The sequence below is a fragment of the Lactuca sativa genome, chromosome 9, assembly GCF_002870075.4.
Source record: "Lactuca sativa cultivar Salinas chromosome 9, Lsat_Salinas_v11, whole genome shotgun sequence".
Classification (NCBI taxonomy): Eukaryota; Viridiplantae; Streptophyta; class Magnoliopsida; order Asterales; family Asteraceae; genus Lactuca; species Lactuca sativa.
The window spans coordinates 60,677,505-60,692,970 of NC_056631.2; the positions used below are offsets into that span (position 1 = coordinate 60,677,505).

The 15,466-nt window shown below is 34.1% G+C and overlaps 2 protein-coding genes across 2 annotated transcripts; both read right to left on the bottom strand.

Moving 5' to 3' along the window:
• Positions 1 to 372: 372 nt before the first annotated feature.
• LOC111903065 (uncharacterized) lies at positions 373 to 1,002 on the bottom strand. The gene is made up of 2 exons (XM_023898859.1): positions 647 to 1,002; positions 373 to 598 (listed from the first exon to the last, which is right to left on the bottom strand). The coding sequence occupies exons 1-2, from the start codon at positions 1,000 to 1,002 to the stop codon at positions 373 to 375; spliced, it is 582 nt and encodes a 193-aa protein (XP_023754627.1).
• A 7,903-nt stretch (positions 1,003 to 8,905) lies between these two features.
• On the bottom strand, positions 8,906 to 10,423 carry LOC111903042 (ycf20-like protein). Its single transcript, XM_023898838.3, has 2 exons — positions 9,827 to 10,423; positions 8,906 to 9,451 (listed from the first exon to the last, which is right to left on the bottom strand). The coding sequence occupies exons 1-2, from the start codon at positions 9,979 to 9,981 to the stop codon at positions 9,013 to 9,015; spliced, it is 594 nt and encodes a 197-aa protein (XP_023754606.1). The 5' UTR covers positions 9,982 to 10,423; the 3' UTR covers positions 8,906 to 9,012.
• Between the last annotated feature and the right edge of the window lie 5,043 nt (positions 10,424 to 15,466).

Sequence of the window (15,466 nt, forward strand, 5' to 3'; positions counted from 1 at the left end):
GTTCAACTAAAAAACCGGTTTTTAAAACACTGGTGTCATCGAAACCGCACTCTCTCTCCCCCGCCACATAAGCGTCATGCTATTTTTTACCACTCAAGTGTGGTTTCTTGCCACACCAAGGGAGTGGTGCCACACATTCTTTTTTTTAAAACTATTTTAATTTAATAAAAATTCTTTTTTTTAACGATTTTAATTTAATAAAACTTCTATTTTAATAAAAAAAACATAATTTTTCATTATTTGAAAATTAAAAAAAAATTACATTGCATTACCACAAAAAAATAAAAAAATAAAAAAAACACGAAAACCACACACATGAAATTTAAATAATCCTAGAAACTTAAAAAACATAAATAAAATAACTAAAGCAAACTAAATAAAATCGTTCTCTGAGAACTCATCTTCGAGGTCATCCGGTGGATCCAAATTAAGGTTAATGTTTTGAACCCCGTAAGTGTATTCCACCAAGTTATTGCGAAGATTGTGAAATGTTTCAGTGCAACGTATCTTTGTTCTCCTGTTTATATACTCTTCGCCACCAATTTCTATTGGTTGTGTCTCTGGTATGGTTTCTTCCTCGTCAAACGCACATATTGCTCTTCATTCGTCTTCAATAATCATGTTATGCAATATAAGACATGTATACATGATTTCTTGAAGTTTTTCCTCGCCTAAATAAGCTGCTGGTTTTTTCAATATGAACCACCGTTTATTCAGAACTCCAAAAGCACGCTCAACATCCTTCCTAGCTCTTTCTTGAGCTCTCTTGAATTTCTTTCGTCTAGAACCATGTGAAGCTGTAAACGATTTAACAAACACAGCATACTCAAGATAGATTCCATCAACCAGATAATAACCATACTTATATGGCGTTCCACGCACTTGAAAAGAAGAATCTGGTGCGGATCCATCGTATATGTTGTTAAATATTGGTGAACGATTAAGAACGTTGATGTCGTTAATCGAACCAGGAGAACCAAAAAAAGCATGCCAAATCCACATATCTTGTGATGCAACTACTTCAAGTATGATCGTTGGGTCACCATGATCACCTCAGGTAAATTGCCCATGATATGCTGTAGGGCAATTTTCTCATGCCCAATGGAGACAATCTAAGCTTCCTAGCATTCCAGGAAACCCATGCACACTAGCATGATGAGCTTGCAATTGCAGGATGTCATTACGTGTAGGCTTACGTAAATATTTTGGACTATAAAACTGAATCACAGTTTTGCAGAAAAAAATGGAGATTATCTTGTACGATCCTAGTAGACATCCTAAAACTTTCGTCTAACGCATCAGGCAGAATGCCATATGCTAATTGACGAAGTGCGGTCGTGCATTTTTGTAAGGGAGTGAACGGGTGTATCTCTAGCATTGTAGCGTTGTTGGAAAAAACTACACTCCATCGTTACATCTTCAACTATACGTTCGAATAAACTTTTGAGCATTTTGAAGCGCCTACGAAAATAATACCCTTGATAAGTGCCATTCTCTGCAAAATAGTCTTGCACCAAACGTTGGTTGGCTTCTTCACGATTTCTACAAATATATATATATATATATATATATATATATATATATATATATATATATATATATATATATATATATATATATATATATATATATATATATTCGTGTTCTCAATTGAGAACTTGCAGCTGCGTTGTTACATACAACGTTATATGTTTGTTCCGCCATTTGAACACACGCAATAACGGTATCAAAAATATTCTGAAATTCTTCAGAAGATGAAGAGGATGACATTTTTGAGAGAGTGGTGATTTTAAAAAAAAAAAAAATTGAGAGAGAGAAAATATTGCGTTGTGAAAAAAAATTAAGTTGATATGTATATATAGGAAAGAAAAAGCAAAAGCAAAAAAAAAATAATAAAAAAACTAAAAAAAATAATAATTACTGAACAACCGATCATACCTTCCGAACTTCCCTCCACCAATCACAAAACGCGGCTTTAAAGGACTGCACTGCAGCCAAAACCGCACAAGATCGCGGTCTGGGGGCGTTGTGCGCGGTCCAGGTGGCACGAACCGCGGTCCCAAACCGCAGCCACACCGTGCAGCCTTATTTACAAAGTAGGTTTTGAAATATAACTCTTATGAGGAAATCAGGGCTTCTGTATTTTCTTTTATCATCCATCACCTATATTTATTTTATCATCCATCACCTATCATATACACCACCAACGACCCTCCTTATCAATCCATTTCAGTCGTATCATCCACCATACACACCACCGACCACCCTTTTTGGTAAAACTATTTTTGGTCGGTTTCGTAGATTTAGACGATATTCTGTTTTTTCCGTTAATTTGGTTAAAATATTAGGATTTTTGTGAAGATTACTTTAATAACCAAAAAAATTTAGACTTTTTTTAAGATTACCCATAAATTAATGTATATTATTATTAACAAATCATTTAAAAGTATAACATATCTTTTTTTTATTACAAACAAAGAAAATATAGTCGTTACTAATCCTATACTAATAAAAGAATAGTTTTAATCTTATTTTGTCATGTGTCACTCTAATACAACTTCATATTAATATTATATCATGTGTCAAGGAGATATATTAGGCAAATCACTATCACAATTAATGATGTTAAAGTTTTAAATAAAAAATTAAACTTTTTATAGAAACATTTACTTTTTTAATTATATGTTATATTTGAAGTCATAACTAACTTTAAAATTTTTGTATATCTCTTAATTAATAATTTATTTAAAATAATTGACTAATAATTATGAATTTTTGCTATCAAAACTAAATTAATTTTATAACTGTAGTTTTCATGGTTATAAACTAGTAACTAGTAATAAAAAGGTGGACTAAATATTCTCTTATTGTTTGTTGACAATTTCAAATTCTCTACATTCCTCTTACGCATCCTCGTAGTGTCGTGAGATGCACTCTATAAATGTTATTTTCATGACAGTGGTGTTTTTATGTTCTTTAACCTAAATAATGATAATTAAATTATAACACCTTATAACTTTATTATCCATATTATGTTCACATGTTTACTAACGACTATGTAATGTAAATCTATGTAAACAAACAAGCTATAATGAATTTATTTATTTATCTAATGAGACTGTTTTTTTTTATGTTTTCCAAGATACTTAACATATCGTTGTTTATAAACGCTCTTTGTCAAATATATATCCTACTAAAGATATGTTGCATTAAATGTCCGATCGTACCTAGTGAATCTAGAACCTGTAACGAAGTGGTTCCTTATTTATATGAAACCGAAAAAAATAAAGAAATACTAGTGACGGTTTGGCTCATAAGACTAAACATATTTAAACAGAACTTCAATTGTTATGTTGAAATGCTTACAATTATAACCGAAGAGGTCTTATATCTTAAAATACATTCATTCATTGTATTGTTATTGATACTTTTTAAAACACACTTTTCAATAACTATTAAACTAACCACAAAATTGCCACTAACGACATTGATTTTAATATAGCCACTACCTATAACTAACAAATATAACATTAACTTTGATATCCACAACAATCAACAATAGCAATACAACGATTTCATATACTTATGTTTAATTATATAATGCATAACAAAATTTATAAGATTAGTATTATGTAATACATTGTGCTGTAATTATCTTCGCTTATGTTGGATCAATTGGGCCATCAGTTTTGAAGCTTAATAATAAGAATATCTATCAATAACTAAAATTACGTATTTTATTATCAACCAAAATTCCAAATCTCAACTAGTTGTATAAAATTGGAAATAAACAAACGTCACAAACCTGTGGGTAATGGAGTGGAAGCTGGAGGCAGAGGGCGGTGGCTGTGGGACGGTGCCCGACAAACAGTGGGCGGCAACGGACGGCAGAGGGGCAATTGCCGATTGGGAGGTCAATTACTCGATTGCCATTTTGTCGAAGTGGAGATTGCATGTCCAGTCGACGTTTCATTTTTTTTTTCTTTTCCTTTTTTTCATTGTTTAATTTAATGAACTGGGCTATTGTCTATTAAGTTAAATTTTAAATCAATTGGGCTAATTGTAAATAGACTGAAATTTAAAATATGGGCTTAAATTTTTTTGATACATATATTTTTTGGTAAGTATCATAGAGTAGGTCTTTAAAAATTTATAAGATAGTTTCAAGTAAAAACTTTTAGGTATTCTTAATAAATGAAGGTTTTTTTGTTGGTCATATTTCAATTTATGAGTTTTGACGCTTGTCATTTTGTGGTATTTTTAAATAAATGTTTTTTTTTCTATTTGTTATTTTCTCATTTTTTTTTATCTTTCTTAATTAACACATCATATTTACACCTTAATTAATAATTGTCTTAATTGAAATTAACCAATAAGTTACAATATTACAACTCATATAGTATTTAATATGTTTCCTTTTAAATTCAAATTTTAAATTTCAAATTTAAATAAATTTTTGTTTAAACCTTCCTATTTAATTATTTTTTTTGTTTTATCCAATCCGTATAACATACGGGTCTCACAACTAGTAATTTATAATTATAAAGTAGGTCTTTAGAAATTTATAAGATAGTTTTTAAGTAAAAACTTCTAGGTATAATTTATCATACAAGTTATAAAATTAGGTGGTTCCTAGTACCCCTCTTAGCACTATGACTATGTACATACGCATAGGCCATATTGTCTCGACTCTACACAGTTTTTAACATGAGAATTGTGTTGGTTTTTGCAGAGTAGGAATGCCAAGTTAGATTTTGAATTACAAGAAGCGAACAATTATATAAATCTTTAGGTGATGATACAACGTCCTCTTTTCATACAATGATGTTGCTTATTCTAAAACAACAAGACTTATAGACTTAAGTATTTCAAATCTTCAATGATTGACATTTGTTTCTAGTCCTTGATATACAAGAAATTATCTCCGATTCTATGGATAAGTTTGTTATTGAAGGTTCTTTTGATCAACATAGTTCGTGACTTCAAATCTACAAGAGATAGCACATGCTACGATTTTGACATTAATATAAACTATTATAGATTCTATGCACAAGATATGCTATCTAAAATACTTGGGAAAAAAAAAATTAAATTTGAAGTCCCAAAAGTGGTTATCACATGGTATTGACACAAATATTGCAAGACTTATAAGATACCATCTTTTACATAAGGACAAATGGACAATTATTACAAATCATCATCGTCAAATCTCTAAACTAATTTTGAGACTAACATAAGATATTAGCATGCAATTATTATTAATAATAAACAATATATATTAATTATAATGGTATAAACCCGCATTAACTTGAATAAAAAAGCACTTACTAAATGCTTGGTACAGTTTATTTCAGTCAATATCTTGTTGTCTATAATATGATTAGCATAGAGTTGTGTAGTTTAGTGCTATTTGGATGAGGTATTCTTAGATATAAATATTGGATTTGATTTCTCTTATGGTCTCCAAAAACTAGGGTTTACTTTCTTGCGTTGCTTGAATTGTTTATTAGATCTGAATTGTTGAATGTTTGAGGAATGAAAACATGAATTTGAATGTTTAGTAGTTTAATTAAAAATTCTCTTAATTGTGATTATCATTAGTCAGATCTTACATTTGAGGTGTGGATCTAATCAATAATTTCATAAATTTAAGGAAGAACGTCATACATTACTTTGTTAGAATTGATAGCATAATTGATAGAGAATTCCATTCTTATGCAAGTTAAATAACCTTTCTTGATTCTCATTGTTCATTAGGGATAGAATTTCAATGTTTCCAATATTTTTGTGAAATCAGTTTTAGTAGATCTTGTTTGATTTCATGAGATGATTGATTGTTTAAATGCTATCTAATTTTATCTTACTAATCCATCAACTCCTTCATTTAAAACTAGTAATAACCAAATCCAATAGTACATTCTCTTGTCATTAAGAAAGTAACAAATAGTCTTTCATTGATTTGGTTTGTACTTCATGCTTAGAATATTAAGTTTGTGAACATAGCTTAATTAGAAACAAACATCTACTATTGAGATTTCACTTATTGTCTTTGTTGTTTGATATATGGGTTTATCAAATCTCTATACGAATATATAAATATATAAAGGGTTCATTGTCCTAGTATGCTAGTTTTCGTTTAGTATTTTCAATATTTACATCATATTTATATACTAAAATTATACATCAAGTAAATGGCACGTTGTTGGGAAAATTGGTTTGGTCTCCAAAAACCACCCTTTAAAATTTCTTTAGTTTGCTCTCCAAATGATCTCTAATTTGCTTTCATACATATAGTTATTTTGTTTAATTATTTAAAATCGAGTAAATTACTGAAACGGTCCCTATGGTTTGATCAAAATTATACGTTTGGTCCCTAATTTTTATTTTGCACTCAGATCGTCCCTGTGGTTTGATTTTGTTGCGTTTTTCGTCCCTTAGATACATAAAGTTAGGGACCAAACGTGCAATTTTGTCCAAACCATAGGGACAAAAAACGCAATAAAATCAAACAACAAGGACGATCCGAGTGTAAAAAAAAAATTAGGGACCAAACGTGCAATTTTGATCAAACCATAGGGACGATGTTTTTTTGTTTATGTTTTCTCTTTTTTTTTTATTCTATTCATTGTAAAAAGAAGGCTCACGATAATTCATCGAAGTGATCCTCAAATTGGCATCAAGATTCTTTTGTATGGACTAAGGACAAACAATCAACACCGATTTAAGAACAAACAATCAACACCGATTTAAGGACAAAGGACAAACAATCAACACCGATTTAAGAACATTTTAATCTCATAGGAAAATGTGTTACTTATATATGTGGTCATGGATGTGACAAAACGATGATAACCGTCATTTACCCGTTGTTAAATCGGCATTGGAAATAAAATAAGTATTTTATTTTTATTTATAATTAATGTAAATGTGATGTAACTTTTATTTTTAATGTAATTAGAGTGTGTTTCCGAAGAAGAAATGGTGGTTGTTTACCCTACTAACTACAAATGCATGTTCACGCGATAACTTTTTTTGGTACTACCACTACTTAGCACAAAGAGTTGTCCATGAAGTTGGTTATTTAAGGACTTGCATTCGACTTTTTTATTATATGCCCAAATGTTTTATAAACATATCCCCTCTGATTTGTCAACTAAAAAAAAAAAAAACATATTTGATGCCTGGGCTATTTTAAGAACTTTGAAGTTATAAAAATAGAAAAACTATACAATATTTATTTTTTACTTTTAATAATTAGCAAACTAGATTAACTAGTAAGAAAATATAAAATATGATTAAGGGGTATAAAACAAAACTTATCTCGAGTAAAGTAAACTAATAGCTAAAATTTAAACGGTTCAAAAGTGTATCTTAGATTCATTCAAAAATGTAGTTTAAATGTTTAATAATATATAGTTTCTATTTTAACAATAATTAAGCCTAATTCTTATAAAAATCAAAAAATCAAAGACACTTTGGACAAATTTTTTTAGCAAAACGAAGCTAAAGGAGGTAATTTTGAAGGGTGGTACGGACATGTGGTGTTTGAAGTCTGTCTACTACCAAAAAAAAACAAAATTATAATCTTGAAGGAATAAAAAAATTAAATAACTAAAAAAAATCTTTGACCGTCAAGAAAAGCATCAAAAGACGGTCAAAAAGTCAAAACCCTCACATGCCCACCTTTATTCAAAATCCTTTTACACTCAACCATTGGTTAGCAGTAATAAGTACAAGTTGTCTGGAAGTAACAGAAGGTAAAAATATGTTAAAAAAGTCTTGTAAAATTATAATTTGTGAACATAAATTTTCATATGGCTACCTTCTGTTTATGTAGTTTTTAAATAATTGTGTTTTATGAAAAAAAAAAAAAAACAAATAAGCATAAGCGTGACCCATTTACCACATTAACCGCCCATTTATATACCGAGATAAATATTTTTTTAATTGAATGATAGTATTATTTTTTTTAAATAATGGTTATATTATGAAGAAAAACTATTTGTTTGTTATACATTTACAACATGAACACCCTACATTATATATATCGAGATCAATAAAAATGAAAATTTAAAAATCATACAATTTCTATTATGGGATTCCTTTCTCCCAACCAAACGACGTTACATATTATAATTTTTTCATATTCCAATTCCTCATGTTCACATTATAATTTTTTCATATTCCATTCATTTCATAAACATTCTGCAAACAAAACATTCCTTTACTTTCAAGTTTGAGTGTCACAGTTTAGCTCTAATCAAGGTTTTAAAATACAGAATCGGGCCTCAAGGCGTTTACCCCTCGCCTCACGAGGCGTAAGCCTCGAGGCGAAACAAGGCGTAAGCCTCGAGGCGGAATAAAATAATAATAATAATATATTATATTAATCATAAAAAACATATTAAAGTCCAATTTCAAACATAAAAGTATTACTTAATGTCGTCATCCCAAAAATAAAAAGATACTAAAATTCATAATAGTCTTCAAATCATGCCAAATTAGTAAAACCAAATGCATAATAGTCTTCAAATCAAGCCAAATCAACAATAACGAAAAATAAGGAGTGACGAGAAGAGAAAAGAAAGAAGAAATGAGAGAATAAGGAGTGACGGCTGGAGAAAAATTAGGTCAAGTAAAGATATCACGTGATTTCTAAGGTCAAAAAGTCCAAAAAAAAAAAAAAAAAAAACCCAGAACGCCTCTTACGCCTCGCCTCGGACCGCTTTTCACCGCCTCACAAGACTGAGGCGTGCGCCTCATTCTCCCCCTAAGAAGCGTAGCCTCAGAATCGTTTTTCGCCCGCCTCGCCTCAAGGCGCGCCTCGAGGCGTACGCCTCGAACGATTTTTAAAACCTTGCCTCTAATACACTGAAATTTACCTTTCTCATATTGACTGTGCGACTAATCGGTAAAACACTTATTATCAATATCTCTCAATAGTCAAAAAGGAATTTAGAGGTAGAATATAATTACTCCAACTCTCTAAAGCAAACAATATAGTAAAAAAAATTAACTACCTAATTTAAAAGCATCTACAAAGAGACCTAAACAAACACCAGCTTTCCAATAGTTCACCATGACTATCAAAGACTCAAACCTCTTACTATTTGACTTTTTATACATCAACATACCAATTCCCTCAATTGCAGCCACCACAACACCTGCAACTAAAACATCCCAATCCCCAGTTTGCCCTAGGATTGTAGCTAATGCATTTGCAGTGTAGAAACCAAGGAGTAAAAGAAATACCTTCATTGGGAAATTCTTTCTAGCTGAGTTTAGTTTATCCAATAGTTGTCTCCCACTTGCACTCACTAATCGGCCCAATCTTGTTTGGCCCAGGCCCGTTGGGCTTTCACCATTGATGCTTTCTTGGTCACCATTGGTAGGTAAACCACCAGTGTTTAGAGCAAAAGTCATCTCCAAAGTACGTTGTCTTTTTCGGAAACTGTTGCAAAGAAGAGACCATATTTGGTTTATACTTAGTTTATCCTAGTTTTTGTAAATCATAAACATGGATCTAAGATTGTACAAATGGTATTCATTGGTTTAGATCAAGCAATCTAGATGATATATTCAGACACTATAGTTTATAGCAAATTATTGTTTCAAATGTTTTAAACATATAATCACAGGGTATTTCAGACAGATATTCACATACCAAAACCAAATTGGAATACTGTAGCTTGCACTATAACATCAGATACTAATCGAGAACCATAAAGTTTATCAAGCAATTCCTATGGCAATTAAAATTATTCAAAATGATGCATATTTTTGGGAAGGCACGATGTATATTGTTCATATAGTGTAGGGGCATTACCTTTGGTTACGGAATGGTGAAACAAAGCTATGTTTGTCTCTCCAGTGAAGCACTGAATCAGGATTTTCCTTAGCGATGGCACGTTCATTGGTTTCATTAACAATTGCCGAGAAGGAATAGTACTTCAGCGCTAAAATGTGAATTCCACAAGCCATCGACTGTCGAAACAAGATATCGAGTATCGATTCAAGTGTCGATCGATGAGGGGTTTCGAAAATTGAAGTCAAATTAAAACAACTCAGAAAACGTTATGATTTCAATCCGCAAGCCAACAAAGAGAATGGGCAGGATAATTAGGGTTTACGTATGAGGAAACAGCTTGAGGTCGAAATAGAGCCTAATGACAGACAATATGAACTGATAATGCAATGATACAAAGCATTTCGAAGATTACCGGAGCAAATTACATGAGAACTCACATGGAGTTGCAAAAATCGACAGGCTCATACGATGATAACGGTGGGAGCACACACGATTTCATTGGGTTCTGCAAAGGCAACTCCGTTAGAATGCAATAAAGAAATTAAAACAAGGTTGGAAGTTGCCAATATACGAATATAGAGGGCTAAAAATGTGAATTTATCATGTATAGGATCTACATTGTTAAGATTTTTGTTTCACAAATGGTAAACTTAAATAGTTAGGAACTTCTCTATTTGAACATTAACACTAGTCGGAGTGGCCAACGTCCGCTCCACGTTTTTAGAAGAGAAAAGAAGAAAACGGCATTGTAGGAAGTTATGGTGGTAACGGAAAGCCACGAAAGTCTTGTAACGCGCAAAAACGAAGAGGATGGTCGGTGTTTGTGCCATTACCACAGCGTTGATGCTTTGGCCAGGTCAGAAAAACGGTTGTTGGTGTTTCCCACACCGTTTAGTCTAAGATTATGTCTTTATTTAATAAACCTTTTTTCGGCTTCTTTAGTTTATAGGCGGACATATATTTTGTTCGAAAAAAATGTTTATTTTTTCAGAAGAGAATATGACATACGTCAAAATGTTTGTATGTTTGTATGTTTTTTCTGGATTCCTAAAAGATTTGGAAAATTACTTCTAAAGTCTTTCAAATATTCCAAAGGTACAAAAAAAAGAATATATCTTGAAACCTAAAAAAACACATCTTCATTCTTCCTTGAGCACCTCTTCGTCCAAGATGCAACCTCTCCCTTTTTGCTCCATCGCCATACGACTCTAGACGCAGGACTACCATCCACGTCGTTACCGTCCAACACCACCGCCTTTTGGTCGCATACTACAAGTAAGTTTCTCTCTTTTCCATTTCTCAGTTTTTTTCTGAAATCATTGTTGATTTTCTGAATCGGCTATGGTTATGTGATGTGTTAATTTTCTAAAATTGGCTAGCTTATGTATTTACTGAAATCTTTGTTTACCAAGTTGTTAAATTCTGAAATTTGAGATGAGATTTGATTTGTTACTAAGTTGTTCATTTGATATGTTGCTTCAAATATTTGTTCATTTGATTTGTTAAATGAGTTGGGTATCTGAAATTTTTGTTTACCGAAATTTGTGTTTACTAAAAGGCCATTATATTAGTTTTGCATCATTTGTGTTCATGAAATTCAATTTAGCACCAAATACAACTACTTACATCATTTGTGGCCCATGATTAATGGTGAATTTAAGGTTATTGTAGTGGTTTAGCAAAGCACAATACCAAGATAGATATTTAAAGACCTGCAAAAGGATGTCGATAAGTGAAAAGGTTGTTGGAATCAAAGTTTATTCCTTAAACTAGATTGTATAAAAAAGCAATTGCAACAATTGTGTTTGATGCTAAATTATTTCATGTTTATGTGTTGATGGATTCAAAGTGGTTCATAATTTTTAGTTGCCATGGTCCTTAATGATGTCATTTGCGTAAATTGTAGTTACCCAACTATCATATGAAAAACTATATATTATAAAATATGCATCTTGTAAGGATGAAATTTGAAGAAACAATGATTGATACGTTGAGGATGAATTATACAAAATTAGAGACTCCATAAATAAATTATTGTAACACCTGTTTTCTAGAATGGATCGGTGTATGACATTAAAGAGCTAGATGCATGGTTTTTGGGAAAACCCATGAGTCACGACGTGGCCATAGGGAGGTCACGGCATGACAAGTCAAGAATGAGAATGTGTATCCGGAGGCTAGTCACGACGTGACATGTGTATGGTCACGACATGATAAAGGCTGCATTCCAAGCCCATGCTCTTTTAGGGTTTCCTTCGTATTTAAGGCCCTAATCTCGGATTTAGGGTTTTATTTCCAGACTCCATCACCATCTAGAGCTTTGATCAAACCTTAATAGCATCCTCTTCATTGTGAGCTTACTGTAACATCCACAAAAATCATGAAAATTTTAAACTTTTAAGACCGACTCAAAATCATAAATTGTTTACAACATATCTTTCAAAACATGTTCAATATAAGAGTTTTCCTAAGATCATAAGTCCAAAACATGAGGATGTGTAGGGTCACGCTTTTTCCTTCCCATGATCATCTAAAGTACCTGAAACATAACCCAAAACTGTAAGCCAACTCTTAGTGAGTTTCCCCCTAAAGTACCAACACAATACATAATCACAATACTAACAGCAAACAGCATGCATACAAAGCCTTCAGTCTGACTGGACCGCTCGTAGAACCTTCAGCATGACTAGATCGCCTCACCGTGCCTTCAGCCTATCTGGACCGTTCTCTGGGCCTTCGGCCTGACCGATACGCCCCTCTGGCCTGCAGTCTATCCAGGCCGCCCTAGGTCTCTGGGCCTTCAGCACACAACAGGACCGCCTCAACCCAACACACCATCACATATCAACATATACCATATCAAACCTTAGCTAGCATATACAGACAATCATACAGATCTAACAGATCACTAAACATAGCGTCATCCTATATACCAGGATATTGATCTAAAAATCACTACATCATATAATCATACGATAAACCAAGATAACAATATAAAGGGGCCGGCCTTGGTGCCTTCGACCCAAAAGTACAGTGTGGAAAACTCACCTCGCAAACTGAACAGAAGCTGATGAGATCTCGGCTCCGAATCTCAGCTCTCTAACCGACACCTATTCTCACCAATTGACCAATTCCATCAAAATCCCAAAATACCCAAAATACCCTCAAGGTCAAACTTAGTAAAAGTCAAAGTCAGCTATCCTCACGTCGTGGCCAGACCTTGGTCACGTCGTGACAGCGAACCCGATCCAATTCCCATTCGAATCGACCCAAATTGATCAACTCAATCAAAGAAACCACTTGAACAGGCATCACGATATGAGCACCCATTCTCACATCGTGACCTCCAAGGGTCCTAACAGAAACGGGCCTGCTCTGCTTCTCACATCGTGGGATCCCACACCCCACATCGTGAGTGCTGTCTGAGGCTAAAATCACAATTTTAAGTCCTTATTCCATTAAGTCTTCGAGTCCACTTCTTCCAGATGTTAAAGGGGACCCTTAAGGTCCATAAAAATGTTTCCTTTATAGCAATGCATGCACCAAACATGATCATCCATTTTCTAGGTCAAAAAGGAAGAAATGGGCTTCAAACTTGCATGCATGCCTCAAATCTATACTAACTTCCAGATCTGAACACTATGAGGTTCTTGGGACTCTTAGAATCCAATGTTGCCAAATTTATGGATCTACTCCACTCAATCAAGCCATATCATCAATAAAATGGACAAAAATCAAGATCTACCCATGCTAAGTAATAAAGTTGGAGCCTTTGATACTTACAAGGGCCCAAAAGCAAGAAAAGATGATGATGATGCTGATTCTTTGCCCACACCAACACTAGAGTATTCCCTTCTTCTCCTTTTTCTTCTTCCCACAAGCTAGAAATGCACCCAAAATGACAAAGGATCTTAAGGAGATGTAAAATTAGGGTTTCTGGAGGCTTAGAGAGTGATAGAGGTTGAGGGTGAGAAACCTTATCCCTCGCGTTCCCTTAAATACCAAAAACTTAGGATTTTGGTCGTCAACCGCCTTCACGTCGTGAGCACTATACTACTCATGTTGTGGGCTTTTAAATGATGCACTCATCCGGATCAATCCTCATGACGTGATAAGGAAATTTTCATGTCGTGAGCAGGGAAATTACTGAAACTTATAAGTTCACACTATAAAAGATAATACATGCCTGATTCGGGTGTTACAATTCTCCCCCACTTGAATCAGACATCTTCCTCGAAGTCAACTGCTACGAACAACTCCGGGTAATGCTCCCATATCTCAACCTCTAGCTCCCAGGTCCACTCGGAACCTCTCCGATGTTGCCACTACAATTTTACCAAAAGTATCTCCTTGGTGCGCAGGACCTTCATCTTCCTCCTTAGAATAGCTATCAACCTCTCAAAATAGTTCAGGCGCTCATCGACCTGAATATCATCTAATGGAACCACTACCTTGCTGTCCAACACACACTTTTGCAATTGAGAGACATGGAAAGTTTTGTGAATCTGACTGAGCTCCTCAGGTAGATCCAACCTGTAAGCAACCTTGCCAACCCTGGCAATCACCCGGAAAGGCTCAATATATTGGAGACCCAAGTTCCCCCTCTTCCTGAAGCGTATCACACCTTTCCAAGGTGAGACCTTCAGTAATACCATGTCACCGACCTAAAACTCCAACTCGGATCAACACCGTTCGACATAGCTTTTCTGCCAACTCTGAGATGTCTGCAGTCTCGAATTGGTCTGACTCCCTGACAGACCACCCATAGTGTACCATTGCTAACTCCATTATACTTATCCCCCAACCGACTACTCAACTTCTGATATCCGGAAGTTCCCACTAGAGAATAGATTCATAGACCATATGTTGCTGAAATTCCGAAACCACATACTTGCCTGACCCCCACATAGATAGAACAAAACCAAACCACAATCACAAGAATCTGATCTGCCATCAAAACTGAAACCATCCTTTAACCTTGAACCCTTCAATTGATACTCTTGGCATACGTATTCCTTAATTCACACCATACTGAAATGAAGATCTTGAACATAAACACCCGCGATTCCCAATGCAAGTTCCCACCAAAAACCAACTCGGTACTTAACTCATAACCCGAGATCCAAGGACCTACACTTGCATTTCACCCGAAATCTTCTGATTCACGAAAATCCCTCACTAAACCTGGATATAAAGATTTCCCCAACCATTGCTGAGACTACCAGTCTCACACCTGGTCCAACCACTATGTTCCCAAGAGCCCGAAAGACAAGGATATCCAAACCTAATCATCCCTTTATGCCACTTACTAACCACACACTAAATCATGTAATACAAGATCCAAACCTTTCCCTTACAGTCTCTACCAGGTTCTAACTAAATTGCCATATACACATGGGCCTCGCCCACGGGCCCACCCATTTAAAGCTACACAGGCACGACTCCGCCTCCGACCCAAATGGTCCTCAACCTGAAATAGAGGAATGATCTCTAACAATCCTGCCCATCGTGCCCAAGGCACGAACTGACCCCCATTTTATACTCATGACCACCTTAAAAGATTTCCTAATTCAAACTGGTGAATGCTACGATTGCATCGCAGTCTTATAGCACTTCCAACCACCCATGGTCTTATCGCAACCAAACCATCACAACCCT